General features: G+C 34.0%; 1 protein-coding gene across 3 annotated transcripts in view; it reads left to right on the top strand.

Annotated features, from left to right (window-relative positions):
* AKAP9 (A-kinase anchoring protein 9) overlaps nt 1–14,480 on the top strand; it is a 102,769-nt gene that overhangs the window by 36,183 nt on the left and 52,106 nt on the right. For 2 of the 3 annotated variants that reach the window (XM_042888934.1, XM_042888933.1), the window contains exons 4-14: nt 99–152; nt 557–727; nt 3,295–3,450; nt 4,192–4,389; nt 5,084–7,531; nt 9,061–9,274; nt 9,945–10,024; nt 10,448–10,580; nt 11,023–11,120; nt 11,901–12,012; nt 12,452–12,650. In XM_042888934.1, the coding sequence (XP_042744868.1) occupies nt 99–152; nt 557–727; nt 3,295–3,450; nt 4,192–4,389; nt 5,084–7,531; nt 9,061–9,274; nt 9,945–10,024; nt 10,448–10,580; nt 11,023–11,120; nt 11,901–12,012; nt 12,452–12,650 (3,863 nt within the window). The remainder of the gene's footprint in view (nt 1–98; nt 153–556; nt 728–3,294; nt 3,451–4,191; nt 4,390–5,083; nt 7,532–9,060; nt 9,275–9,944; nt 10,025–10,447; nt 10,581–11,022; nt 11,121–11,900; nt 12,013–12,451; nt 12,651–14,480) is intronic. The other variant, XM_042888935.1, reaches the window with a different exon arrangement.

Here is a 14,480-nt window from a genome sequence, read left to right as displayed (position 1 = left end):
GACTCTGCAGGAATCATCGTATAAGGTTCAAACAAATTAAAAATAGAAATCAAGCTTTATTTCAAGTAATAATGTATTTAGGAATTGTCTTTATACAGGTAAATGGTTGCAGTTTTGTGACAAGAACAGCTATACCTACAGACTTGATCAGGGTACAGTACTGCAAATTGAACTGTAATACTAATAAAGAATACTAAAAACCTCGAACAGTTCATTTTGAACAGAAACTGTGTTGTTGACTAATACTTTATTTTGCATGCTGTGCTCTGTATCTGCATTGCTTGTCATATGAATATTGTTTACCTTGAAACTTGAAATGCAAAATGTTTTACTACTTGTACTAAGGCTAATGTTACAAAGCAGAACTTGCAGAACGCTTCATGCTTTTGAGATGTGAATTATACTAACAAAGGAGGTTGCCATGACAATAAGATCTTCAGTGCTGTACTATATGTTAATGTTCTACGGTGCCTTTTGATACAGAATTTGATATTCGAGTTTACTTATCTTTATAAAGCATAAAAAATGGTATGTTAAGGAACTTGGATTAATTTAGGAAGAAGAATTTGGAGTTGGAGAGATTTGTTCAGAGCATGGAATGCAACACTCTCTGGTGCAACTAAAGGTGATGGAGAATGAATTGGCTGAGAAACAACAAGAGATTGAAGAGCTAAACAGAGAGCTAGAAGAAATGAGGGCAGCATATGGTACAGAAGGATTGCAACAGGTATAATTACCTTATGTTGCTTTCTGCTTGCTACTCGGTTATGTGCAAAAATGCAAAGTGTCACCTGAAAGAATTTACTCTTAAGGGCAGATGTTCAGAATGCAGTCAGTGTGTGATATAGAATTATGTGTAATTTCTTTTAATCATATATCGTGTGTTCTATTATTTGAGTGGCATTTTCGTTGTGTGTCCTTTCTCTCTATATTTTGTGACTAAAATTTCAGCATTCTTTGCACTGTCTTTCTTTGACTCTGAAATGGGAAGATGATTTTCTTGAAGAAAAGTCCTAATTCTTCTTGTGTTCTGCAAATACTCCATTTTTTAGTACGTTCTTGTTCCTCAAAGATATAAAAATAAAAATAAAAATAAATAAGGTTTTACTTTTTAAGGAATGGTATTGCTGAGTTGATCCTTGAACTAAAAAGGTGTTTGTTTCCCTTTGGTTTGTTTTGGTCAGACTTCACAATCTGAAATTACAGGGCCACTGTACCAAGATGTTCTAAGAGACATTGAATAACTTGCAATTGCGTGGAAGTATTTCTCTAGTTAGAAATACCATTGGCATATAACATTAGATTTTAAAGTGAAGAATATAAAATATTTTTTCTTCCAGTTTAAGCAAGTTCTACATTCTTTAAAGTCAGTGCTATGTCATGCTTCACGTCTTTAGTTTCTCCTTTAATTTGAATTCAGATCATCATGGTATGCCTGCCTTTGCTTTGCAAAGTTCTACAGAACACAAAAATTGTTTTAAAATTGAGTCATTTTCACCTTCATTATTGCTGCACAGTTATAATTTTCTGCTGTTTCCATTTGTACTTTATTTGTGAAAATGGATGTCATGTTTTCCACTACACTGAAGTAATCTTTGAGTGGTCACCTTGCAGGTTTATCATTGCTTTGTCTGTTGGTGAATCCCTGGTGTTGTCTTTTAAGTCAGACTTAGCTTCTAATTATTCATTGTGTCCATTGTGCTAAGTGTAATATTCATAATTACAGCATACTAAAGAACATAATGTAATTTTAGTTTCAAACAATCATGTTAGTAGCAAAGCTACTGTTAGTTTTGCATGAGAAAGATTAAAGTGGAGATATTTACATTTTTAAATGACCATGACTACTATTAAAAAAAAAAAAAAAAAAAATCTGTTAAAATATTTTGCAGTACAGTAATGTTTAAAATTGTTTTTAGCTGCAGCATGTTCTTCATGATAGTGGTACAGTGCGTAATATCCCTGCTGACAAATGCATACAGTGTATCTTTCAGAAGAAGCAAAGAATTTTTATAAGGAAAGCTGCAAAAGACACATTGTGTGCATTATCTCTGTCTGTTTGTTAAAATAAAATGGCAGAATAAAAGAAATTGAAAGGGAACATATAACAGTGGGTAGATATGAACAGATAAATTTTTAAATTTCTTTGAGCAGATGCAAGAGGAAAGAGGACACACTTAAGTACCTGATCTGTTCCTAAATTTTCTTTATTATAACAAGCATCTGGTATTTCCACTACATCTGTGCCTTTTAAGTTAGGAATTCCCCACAGTGTTCTGAAAAGAACTTCAAAAGGTTTTTCTTGAATTTTCATAGTTTAGCATGTTTAAAGGCCTCTTCCTTTGTATGTCCCACTGAAAAATGTCTCTATCCTCTAAATCAGTAAGCTGTATCTGGAGGTATTATAATTTTACTTCAAGGATTGGCATATGATCTGGAGAAACTTCTTTTTGAGAGCATAGTAAACTAAGTAGTTGCAGAAGGCAGTGTGTGATTTGAGAAATTTTCAAAGCATAGAGATGAAGCATGTACTAGCCTTGAAGGAGTTCAAATTGACACAGTGACTTGAAAGTGAATAACAAATCTGTTTATGTACTTAAATACAGTTCCAATTTTTATTGTAGGATTTCTTACTACCTGGATTTTGTTACCAAACAAAGACAAAAACAAAAAACCTTGCAAAATAATTTTTTCCTGTCCTTTTATCATTTCTTCATCTCTACAAATTACAAAAGATGAATCTATTAAATACATTGCATCAGATGTGCGACTTGAGCTAATTTTCTCTTGCAGTTATATGAGTAAGTTCTGCAATGTGAGATATTGAACGGCCTCTCTTTTATACCTTTAATAAAATGAATGCAATTTATTTCACCTTTAGTGGGAAGTGGCATAGCTTGCATTTATTGTGGGAAAAGTATGTGGACTTGAATAGTTGGGCAAAATTGCTGATACTTTATAATTAAGTACCTGGACTACCTTTGTGATGGTTTGTTTACGTGGCCATTCTCTCTAGTTCTAAAGCAAATTCTAAATTTAACTTCTCAAAATCTCAGATTTTGTCTTTTGATGAGTGTGTTCATGGAGAATTTGTGCGCTGCTGAATGAGAATAAACAAATGTTTCTGAATTACTTACGTGTAAGAGTTTGTGAAAGCAAATTTCCTGGTATGTCTATGTGACTTCTTTTTAGTAGAGTGGTAAGGGAATAGATATTCCTGCTTAACAAGAATAAGCTGTTTTTTCTATCTATGGGTTTGATGTGTATTACTAGTTTAAATTTTATCTTTCGTAGCTGCAAGAATTTGAAGCTGCTATCAAAAAAAGAGATGATATCATCACTCAGCTTACCACTAACCTACAGCAGGCACGGAAGGAAAAGGATGAAACTATGAGGGAGTTCTTAGAGCTAACAGAGCAAAGCCAAAAACTGCAAATCCAGTTTCAACATGTAAGTTACAGCACTAGCAAGTTTATTCGGTTTTGAAAATTGGTGTCACTTTGGAGGATACATAAATAGCCGATTCCTGCAGAAGCAAAATTTTGTGATTTTGTGTTTTTGGAGACTTGGTTCCTTGCTATAGATCTGCAGTCAGCTTAACAGTCCTACAGTCATCATTATAGAAGATATAAAATAATAGAGATGAGTCTGTTTTCTCTTTCTCTTTAGTAATAGCTGCCTATAAATAGTGGATGATGACAGTTACCTTAGGAAGAAAAAGCTCATATAATTACTGTTCTTAAAGTTTTGGGCTGAAATCCAACCTGTTACCTTTCCAATCAAAACAGCCAGCCATTAGCTTTGGTGTGTCACTGTTTAATGCTCCAGTCCTATATTTTTGGATAAAATCTGCCTCTTGTGGTGTTCATTCCTTTTAATTACCAAATTAATTAATTCTGTTAATAAATTAAAGTTGGATTTGGGGAACAGTAATTACGAGTAGTTTGTCTTACCATTTGAGACTTTTCTGAAACACTGCTGTTCTGTGCTAGTTCACTGTAAAATAATTTCATATTAAATTTTTTTGTTGATTGTAATAGTATTTCAGTTCCTTGTAAGAAACTTTCTAAAATGTTAGGATTATGTTCGTGCTTATGAGGTGTAATAAGAAAGTGAAAATCATAGCTGTCTCTGTAATCAAACTGCTTCTTGTAATCTTGATTTATTTATTTATTTTTTAATATATACAAGTTACAAGCAAGTGAAGCTCTAAGGAACACCAGCCACAGTTGCACAGCTGCTGATTTATTGCAAGCCAAGCAACAGATACTTTCTCATCAGCAACAGCTAGAAGATCAAGAATGTCTGCTGAAGAATTACCAAAAGAAAAATGAAGAATTTGAAGTTCAGATAACACATCTTCAAGGCATGATCAAAACATATGAAATGGTATGTTCCTTACCAGAAATGTGCCTTTGCTATTCTGTTTCCTTTTCATGATTTTGTAGTTAGTCTTGTTGAAATTTTTTTGGCCCTTTTTAAAGACCCACATCTATTAACATATATATTATTTACTTAGAATTTTCAGCTTAAGTGCTTATGTCAACAATATGTATTGCATTTTTAAAAACTGCAAAACATTTACAAGAATTATTGAAACTATACAACATTAAAATGCCTTTATTAAATGACATTTTGTTAGAAAAAATTTAAAAGAACTTGCATAAACATTCTTCTGGCATGTGGAATTAATTTCTTATATACATTAATATTGTCCACAATTGAAAGCTGAGAAGTAGCTAGAAATTAAAAGTGAGAAAAAAGCAAAGCTTTCAGGAAATTGTGCAAAATTGGTTTTGGAATAACATAGCACAACTGAAAAAAAAATGGAAATGATTTTTTCATATGTTTGTTTTTGTTGAGATTTTTTTTTTTTTGCATATGGAGGGAAAAAGTTACATATCCCAAATGAACAGAAACCCTTCCAGAGAAGGCACTAAATAATTAATTTAGTTTTTATAAATGATCTCTAGCCAAAGATATTATCAAGAAGGACGTAATGGTTCAATAGCTAAGTGTATACATGTTCCAGCGTGTCCAGACACAAACTATAAACTAAAATTGTTTTTGCTCCTTTTTTAAGGAAAAGCAAAGAAATGAGGAAGAAGATATGAATAAACTACAAGAAAAAGAGGCATTAGTGGAAGAACTGGAAACAAAACTTAAAGAAGAAGAAAAAAAGTCAATTCAGCTTAAGGAAAAATTATCAGATGTCAGTAAATTGCATGAAGAATTAAAAGAACAAATTTCACTAAAGAACCTGGAGATAAGTAATATGAGAATTGAACTTACCACTTACAAACAGAAAGAAAGACAATGTTCTGATGAAATAAAACAATTAATGGGAACTGTGGAAGAACTACAGAAACGATGTTATAAAGACAGCCAGTCTGAAGCTGACATTGTGCAAAGAATGGAATTAGAAACACAAAGGAGACTGGCACAACTTCAGGCTGAATTAGATGAAATGCATGGCCAGCAGATAGTACAAATGAAGCAAGAATTAATTAAGCAGCATGCAATGGAAATTGAACAACGTCTTGCGCAACAAAAAGTAGAATTGGAGAAAACTTCAAGTCTATGTTTGAGTGATAATGTTAATAAAGATCAAATGCATTTAATGAATATTAAAATTAATGAACTGAATGTGAAATTGCAAGATGCTGATAATGAAAGGGAAAAAATAAAGCAAGAACTGTCACAACAGATGGAAGTCATTTCAGCAGAGAAGTCTCTTCAGCAAACTAAAATTGAAGATCTTCTCCAAGAGCTGAATTTTTCAAGGGAGCAGGTTCAAAGAGCCAAACAAACTATAATGGATATGGAATGTCGGTTGAATGAAGCTGAAAAATATCAGTTTGTGATTGAAGATCTAAAATCTCAGCTGACTTCTGCCTCAGAATTTAGGAAGGAATTGGAACTAAAACATGAGGCAGAAGTCACAAATTACAAAATAAAACTTGAAATGCTAGAAAGAGAGAAGGATGCGGTTTTGGACAGGATGGCAGAATCTCAAGAAGCAGAATTAGAGAGACTGAGGACAAAGCTTTTGTTTAGTCATGAAGAGGAGCTTTCCAGACTTAAAGAAGACTTACAAAAAGAGCACATGGTGAACATCGAAAGCCTTAAAGATAACTTGAATGTGCACCATAAGCAGCAGTTGGATGGAGTGAAAAAAGAAATGAGTCAAAAGATAGAAGCCATGCAGCTTGAAAAGGACAATTTAATCACAAAGCAAAACCAGTTGGTATTAGAGATTTCAAAGCTTAAAGATTTACAGCAGTCTATTGTAAATTCTAAATCTGAAGAAATGACACTTCAGATCCATGAACTGCAGAAAGAAATTGAAGTGCTTAGGCAAGAAGAAAAAGAAAAAGGTAGTCTTGAACAAGAAATTCAAGAGCTGCAGCTTAAAACTGAATTGATGCAGAAACAAATGAGGGAGACAGAAGATAGCCTTCAAAACAAATGTAGTGAACTTGAAACACAGAATAATCTTCTTCAAGGGGAAAACAAAACTCTTGAAGAGAAATTAAAAAGTATGTTAGTAATCTCTGAAGAAAATGCCATTTTGAATGACAGTGTGAGTTCTACGTCAGAAAATTTGGATGTGCAAAAAAGAATAGAAAACTTGATTACTGAAAATGAGCAACTTAAGAAACAAAATATTCAACTCCATGAAGATAACGAAAGGCAGAAGAGTGCATTTTTGTCTACTGAGAAAGAACTTAAAGCTAATAACAAAGGGCTGCAGAAAGAATGTGAAAGTCTTCTGAAGGCAAAGAATGTGTTAGAAGAGAACATGAATAAGCTGGAAGCTGAATATAAAATCAAACTTAAAGCTTTGAGTGAAGAACTTCATCATCTGCAGAGCAGTAGACCAGTTTTATTTAAAAGTAGAACTTCCAGTTTTGAGGAGAGAAACGAAAAAAGGGTGTTTAAGGCAGACACTCCTGAAGCTGGAGAAGTTGTTGAGAAAGATGCAACAGAACTTATGGAAAAGCTTGAAGTTACCCAGCGTGAGAAACTGGAATTATCCCTGAGACTTTCCGATCTTTCTGAACAGCTGAAGTCAAAGCATAGTGAAGTTTGTCATTTAAGTGAAAAAGTTAAATCCTTAAAAGATGAGAAAGACAAAGTTCTAGCAAAATGCAAAGAACTAGAATGTATAATTAGCCATGCTAAGAGAGAAAATGTTAGTAATACTGAACCTAAGACAAAATGCTTTAAAGGAAAAGGTCGAGAGACTGCTACTGCAGCGTGTGAAAGTAGAAATAAAACATCTTCTCCAAACAATGAAGTTGTTGAAGGAATAAATGTAAGAGAAAATCGGGGCTTGGGTAAAGCTATCTGTCATCAGGTTACAGAAGTACAGGAAGTTCAGCAAATGTTGAAACCAGAACAGCCAGCTTTTGTAGAACATTTGCATGAAATGACAGACGGACTGACAGGTGAAACATCATTAATAGCCATTACACAGACTGAAAATAATAATCTTCAGCAGCAAGTGAATACATTAAAATCAGAACAGGTATGTTATGTAAAACTGTGAAGAGAGAATCATTTACCTATGGTAACTTTTAGGAGCTTGCCTTTGGAAACTTGTATCATATTTTTCCTTTTAACTGCTTTAAAATGCACGTGAAAAATTATGAGTACGTGTCAGAGTGGCTCATAGTTTTAAGTTACTGTATGAATGACTGGACCTATGAACTGTGGTCAGTATGTAGAAGAATGCTATTTTTTGGTGGAAGAAATATCTTTCAATTGCATTCAATTGAATCGACAACAGCAAAGCAATAGGGAGGAGAAGACATCTAGAGCACTTGATCTTTTGATGTAGCACGGAATTACCTGTGATGAAAACTTAGTCAAAACACATTTTTTTCATCTATGATTAGCTTCTCAGCTCTTTAAGTACTCCGGTAAACAATACATAAAGAGATAGAAACTCTTGACTTTTTCAGTTATCTTTTATCAGACTTGTCAAATAGTAATATTCCTCTATCAAATTTCTTGTATATGTATGGTTATCACTTCTTAAGTAATGTGTCCAGTTCTGAGTGTGAAGGGAGATGTGCATTTTTAAAGGACATGGGAAAATGATCTTAACTGAAGTTTGTTGTTCAGTTAAGTCAAAATAGCCTGGTTCTCCACTAAGATTTCCAAAAACATAAAGGCCAAGCCTTCCTTGTGATATCAGCTTTTAGTCTGCAAGCACTGTTAGTCTTGCTGGAGCAGTTTAGGTCATTTAGGAATCTGTTCTACCCAAAGCATTTAACAACACCAGTGTCCATTGTAGTAGGAGCTAGTTTTCAACCACTCCAGTCTGTAGAATAGAATAACATAACTTGGAAGGGACATCTGGAAATCATCTGGCCCAGACCCTACTCAAAGCAGGGCTGGCTTTGTTCAGTCATTTTTTAAGATTTTCGTGTGTTTGCTACATTTGTTCTTATCCACAGATAGAATGAGGTAACATAGCAGACTGATCAAGTTTATGTGTATACTATTTAAGATTCTTCCTTTCCATTTCATTTAGTTTCGTTGGAAATCTAAGCAGTCTCCTGTTTGGCACTTATCATGCCACCTGCAAGTGCCATACAAAACAAAAGTACAGGTTTCAAATGTGATTTTCTGTAGTAATTCCATAGAAAATAATCTGCACTCAATCTCGGGCATACAAGTTCTCAGCCATAGAGCAACTGTGAGGAAGTAGTTTGTGTCTCAATATGAAGTGCGGTGTGTAAAGATTTATTGTTACTTGCAACTTTCTTGCCCATGACAGAAACTGAAGCATTTAGTGTTTTGTTATTTAATTTGTCTTTTTATTGTTATTATTACTTTATTATTATAAGTTGAAAAAAGTGTCTCAACTACTTTGTAACAGTTCAAGTTTCCAAAATGTGCATATTTAAAATTACTTAATATGTAACATATATGCAGCATTCCATTCAACAAGTATTAATTTCAGAAATTTACCAAGACTGGACATTCTTGTATTCTTTTTTTTTTTTTTTTTTTTTGCATTCTTTATAAAGTGTGCATTTTTATTTAAAGGCTGATTTACAGCTACAAATGGAAGCACAGCGCATTTGCCTTTCCCTGGTTTATTCAGCTCATGTAGACCAGGTCCGTGAGCACCTGAAAGCAGAAAAAGAGAGTGAACTTTGCAGTCTTAAAGAGGAGCTTCTACGTAGTCATTTACAAGAGATGAATGATCTTAAAAAAGTTCATCAAATGGAGCTCCAGACCATGAAAATTCAACCAGCAGGTAACTTGAGAAAATTATAAGAGTGTAGCTCTTGATAGGAAATGTAGATAGTGTCTTTAAGATAAAATTAACACAAGAGTTTGGGGAGAAGGAGCACGTGTCTGTCCAGTAAATTATTTTCAAAGAACATTTTACAGTGTTTTTTGTCATAGTATTTCCCTATTATAAATGGTCTGCTACTGAGAATATTTAAAGAAAGAATAAAAAGAATATAAAAAATAGGAATAGAAAGTATTACAGCTCATGTTTTGGTATTTGTATTAGATCAGTTAATTGCAAGGAATGATGTAATATTCATCTTTACATTTGTATTATTTACTACAATATTAAACAAATATGTCATTGAAAATATTTTTAAGCTTGTTTCATTCAGTGGTCTTTAAATTTGTGGATTGGCTTCCTGCCCTATTAAGTAAGGTTTTTTGATACTACTTTCAGGAACATTGTTCTTTGCCTTTTTTCCTCTGTGGGATTCTATGCTATCAGATTTATTTTCTGTCACTCCAATTATTTGCCCTTGTGCAATTTTTTTGCATAGTAAGTTCTTTGCTCTCTTGTATTTTTGAGTAAAGTTTGATATTTCTAGAGTTCATTGACACATGAAGCCATTTGGAGAATTGTTGTGCACCAAGTGTTTAAAAATAATAACCTTAATTATTTGTATTTGTAGATGATGAAGTCTCATCTTCTCAGAGACTTATAGAAAAGCTGAATGAAGCTGTAACTGAGGAATGCTCTAGGCTCACACAGGTAAGAATTAAGTAAAAGCTTTTTTTTAGTCTAACACTTGAAAATGAAGAATTATGTATATACAGTGAGTCATCTTGTTTTTCTGCATCATCTTTAACCTGCTCTAGCTGACCCTGCTTTGTGCATCATCTTTAACAGGTTTTCTTTGCAGCTTTTCTTTTTGCCTTCATCTCTGAATACAAACCAGTCTTCTAAAATGATGTTGCAAAGGTTTTTGCATTAACTGTTTCATGTCCTTCTGCAGCAATTCTTCTTATGCTTAGTCTTAATCTTCAGTGCAGTGTTTTTCAGTAACTAAGTATGTAATCAAAAGTTGAAGATTCTTTTTGCATTTACCAGGTACCAATTATAGTATTTTTTTCGTGTTTTTTGATACATTATTAAACAATTCTTCACTTTTTTTCTGTTTCATTTCTTGTGCAGATTTTCTGTGATAGTTGGAATAAAAAATCTTCAACTGTGATAGAAGCTGGTGATAGGGAACAGGATATTTTCAATAGGCCTGCTGCTGAGAAGGAAAATATGGAATTAACAAAACACAGTGGTCAAATTCAAGGTAATGGCATTGTACTATCAAACTGGTTAAACAAACATTGATTTCAAATATTTCAAACTAGCAATTATGTCACTGTTTGTTCAGATGCTAATTTAGCTATTAATAAGTGCATAAATAACTACTTTAAAGATTTCCTCACTATTCTGAACAACTTTTCTTATGAATATTTCCTTGTGCTGTTTTTATAATGAAAATTGGTGAAAAAAAGTGATTATTCTTCTTCTTATGTAGAAGCTAGCAGTTCTACCAAAAAAATTGCGAATACCAACACTATGTAGAAAAAGTACATTCTAAAACTCGGAGGTGCCCCCATTTATTTCAGTGTGTTATCTATATTGAATAACTTTTCAGCAAAGAACTTGTAAATAATACATTGTATTAAGGTTTATGATACAGTGTTCATTGTCTTTTGCTCTAATTCCCTGACGATTGTTTAACTTAGCTATGCAAGAACATATGGAAGGACTTCTGCATAAGATACTGGAAGAATACAGTAGGCTAAGAAAACTTCAATCAGAGTTGATGACGGATTGTAAACAGGTAAAGTTTTTATAGTATTGCAGTCTATAGGCCTTTAATTTGTATTGTTCCATGAATTCCTCTTGAAATGAAAGAATGTATTTGAAATCGTGCTCATGCATTCTGGTTGAATGACATAGCAATGGATTGGTGAAATAAATTGGAGAAGACTGCTGCCTGTGTACCAGAATCACAGAATGACCTGAGTCAGAAGGTTTGTCTCTTCCAACCCCTGCAGAAAGCAGAGTCAGCTTAAGCAGGCTTCCTAAGACAATATTCTGTTGAGTTTTGAGCATCTCTAAGGATGGGATGGGAACCACACAACTCCAGTGGGCAACCTTCTTTTCTCCAGGCTACCCAGCTCTCTCAGACTCTCATTATAAAACATTACTCCAAGCTCCTCACCTCCTTTATGGCCCTCTGCTGAACTTCATTTCTCTCGTGCTAGAGAGCACAGCAGTGGAATAGGGAAATACCAACTCCCTCATCTTCACGGCAATGCTCTAATGCAACCTAGGGGGCTGCTGGACTTTTGTCTTATTAGAGCATTGCTGGCTTCTGTTTAACTTGCTGTTCACAAAGGACCTGAGTTCCTTTTTCCTTGGCTAAACAGGATGATCAAATAGCTATAAATGAATACTTGATCATTCAAGCTGTAAAATGAAACGTATTTGTTTTGTCAATTACATTCTCTTGTGTATTGGCCACTGACCTTTCGTATACGTCCATAATACAGTTAATATTTTTTGCATGATTGCTGTGCAAATTACTGTCTTTTTTATTGACTTGATTATTTCTTAGGTCAAAGAACCATGGCTGTCATCTTCAGAACCCGAAAGAAGAGAAGAAGAGGAACCTAACAGTCTGGAAACAAGAAAGGAATCTTTGCGGGCCTCTTCACACAGTCTAATGGGTAAAAAGATGCATATGATGTTTTTCATGTATACGTATTCAAAGAGAGCAAGAGAAGAGAGAATGACTAACCTTTAACTGACTCTTAGTTTACAACAACTTGAATCATGTCAAAGCTTTTTGCAAATTTTACAGTATGATGCCATTCTTTTCTTAAATCTCTAAAATTTAATTGAATTGCTTTCTGTGAAACAGTTTTGGTTTGTTCTTGTTCAGTTTTCCACAGTTAGAGTTCTTTTAAGAAATAACAGGAGAGGGAGGTTTTGTTTAATTTTGCAAAATGGAAGACTAAGTTATCTACTATGGAAAAAAATTAACATGAATAAATTTTTAACTGGTGTAATTGTTCAGTAGCATCACTGTTAAGAGATTGGGATGGGAATGAATTTATACTATTATAATTTTTTTCCCTTTTCCATATTCAAATAATCTGCATATAGATCCTAAAATTCATGAGCACTGTTGGAAGGAGATGGAGAATGTTAAAACACAACTTGAAGAACAACACGCTCAAGCGGTGGAGCACCTCAGGTCTTATTTCCAGCAACAACTGAAAGATAGTGAAGAGAGGTACACAGCAGAGATTGTGCATTTACAGGATAAGCTTCGGAGTGATGAGGTATCCTCTGACTGCACAAGGTATAATCAGTTCTTTAATGCTTACAACTTTGTACTCCGTACAGACAGAAGTGCTCCAAATAACTGTTCATGTAAAGCTATGTATTTTACTTTGAAGTTTGAGAAATTATTTATAAACACATCACTCACAGTCTTTTGTTCTTTCAAGAGATGTTGATTGCTGCCAAGAAATTACATAAACATTGTGAACAACATAGTGCAGCATTTAGAACTAAAAAATATTGTAAAATGTGTTGTATTGTACTTTTATAGTGAATAGAGGGAGTTCTGTTCATTGGAATAGTATATAAGCATCACTTCATATATATGAACATTTTAACTGTAAGTTCAAAACTTCCAACTCAGTAGGCTGCTGAAAACTTGACCACCCTTGAAGCTCCAGGCACTGTAGTTGGCTTTACGCTGTACCATATGTACTCTAGCATAGCCGTGTGGAATCGGTAGTGTTGGAGAATATATAGCAATAAAGTTTGTGGCAGAATTGAGGTCACCTTAGCAGGTTCTGGCTTTCACCAAGTCATGGGCCATAGGACAAGCTCATCAGCCTCTTCCTGGCCCTGGCCAGTATGGCCATTACAACCTGAAAGAAGTAATGTTCCTAGGGGGGAATCCTGACAACTTCAAAGCCTGTTGCTGATGATGATTCTTTGACTAGAATCAGTGGGTGTGTTTAGGGAGTGGTGGGTGCTTTTGATTTTGATCTGTTCAGCGTCCTCTCTTGTTTGTTGCTTTTCAGTTGTTTCATTTAATGTACTCCAAATCCGTTCAGTATTTATGCATTTTTCATTTCTCTTGCTGTACTTTTATTTGAGAGAGAACTGTCAGTGTTTGTTTGTCAGCCAGTGCCTGGCTGTAAAGGGAAAACAAAGAGTCACAGTAGCAATAAGAGATGTTACTTAGGAGGGAGGAGAAGTTGTTTGTATTTTTCTTCAAATTGTTGATTATTTTATACACTTACCACAGCAGTCTTTTAAAAAGGCCTAAGGACTAAGGTAAGATGAGTTCTTAGAAGCTGAGACAAATGTTTTCCTTCAACCATTAAAACTCAAACAGCTGCTTTTCCCTTACTGTAAGAGTATCTTACAATATCTTACTTCAGTTATTTCTGTTCTCCTGTCTTACAAACAGTGTTCTTTTCATTCCTTAAAATATATTTCTGGTCTTCATTAAGTTTAACGGATGCTAAAAATATCAGGTTAGTTTTTGTAGCTAAAAATGGAAAAGATAATAAAATTATCATTTTGGACTCCCATTTCAGGATTCTTTAACTCAGATTTGAGCAAAAGAAAAGTGAAAAGCTTTTTTACCAAGTGTAGATGAAGACTGTAAATCTCACAGGCAACATTTACCTTCTAATAAGCTGTTCTCCACCCTCTTAGCAAGCTTTTCGTTCCTTTGTGCTAGCAGATCACTGAGATTTTTCTAGTTTAATACATTATCTTACCCTTTTGACAACATATTCTGTTAAGTCCTTTTCAGCAAGATAGTGAAAGGAGAACTGCAGTTTTCATGTGTGTTTTGTTTTGTCTTTTTTTTTTTTTTTTTTTACTGCAGCACTAAATATATTTCGACATGTTGATATTTAAATATAAACTGAATCATTCTGGATTTCTTACTGTTTTCATGTGTACTCCATTTCTTACTGAGTCATATGGGTGACGAATCAAATCCTAATAATTCAAACAGGCACTGTAGTATTCACTTTAATTTTATAGTCACTGGGTACTACATGTTCTCAACTAGCTGTAAAACAGTTGTTTGGGTGGCATTGGCAACACTGATGTTAAGAAGTCTTTTATTGATGGAATCTGATGTATGGAAGGCAGATGA

Source organism: Lagopus leucura, unplaced genomic scaffold (genome assembly GCF_019238085.1).
Source record: "Lagopus leucura isolate 7727_CA_CO unplaced genomic scaffold, USGS_WTPT01 Super-Scaffold_100157, whole genome shotgun sequence".
Classification (NCBI taxonomy): Eukaryota; Metazoa; Chordata; class Aves; order Galliformes; family Phasianidae; genus Lagopus; species Lagopus leucura.
Note: the sequence above shows the minus strand (reverse complement) of the source record. Positions and strands in the feature narration are given on the sequence as shown.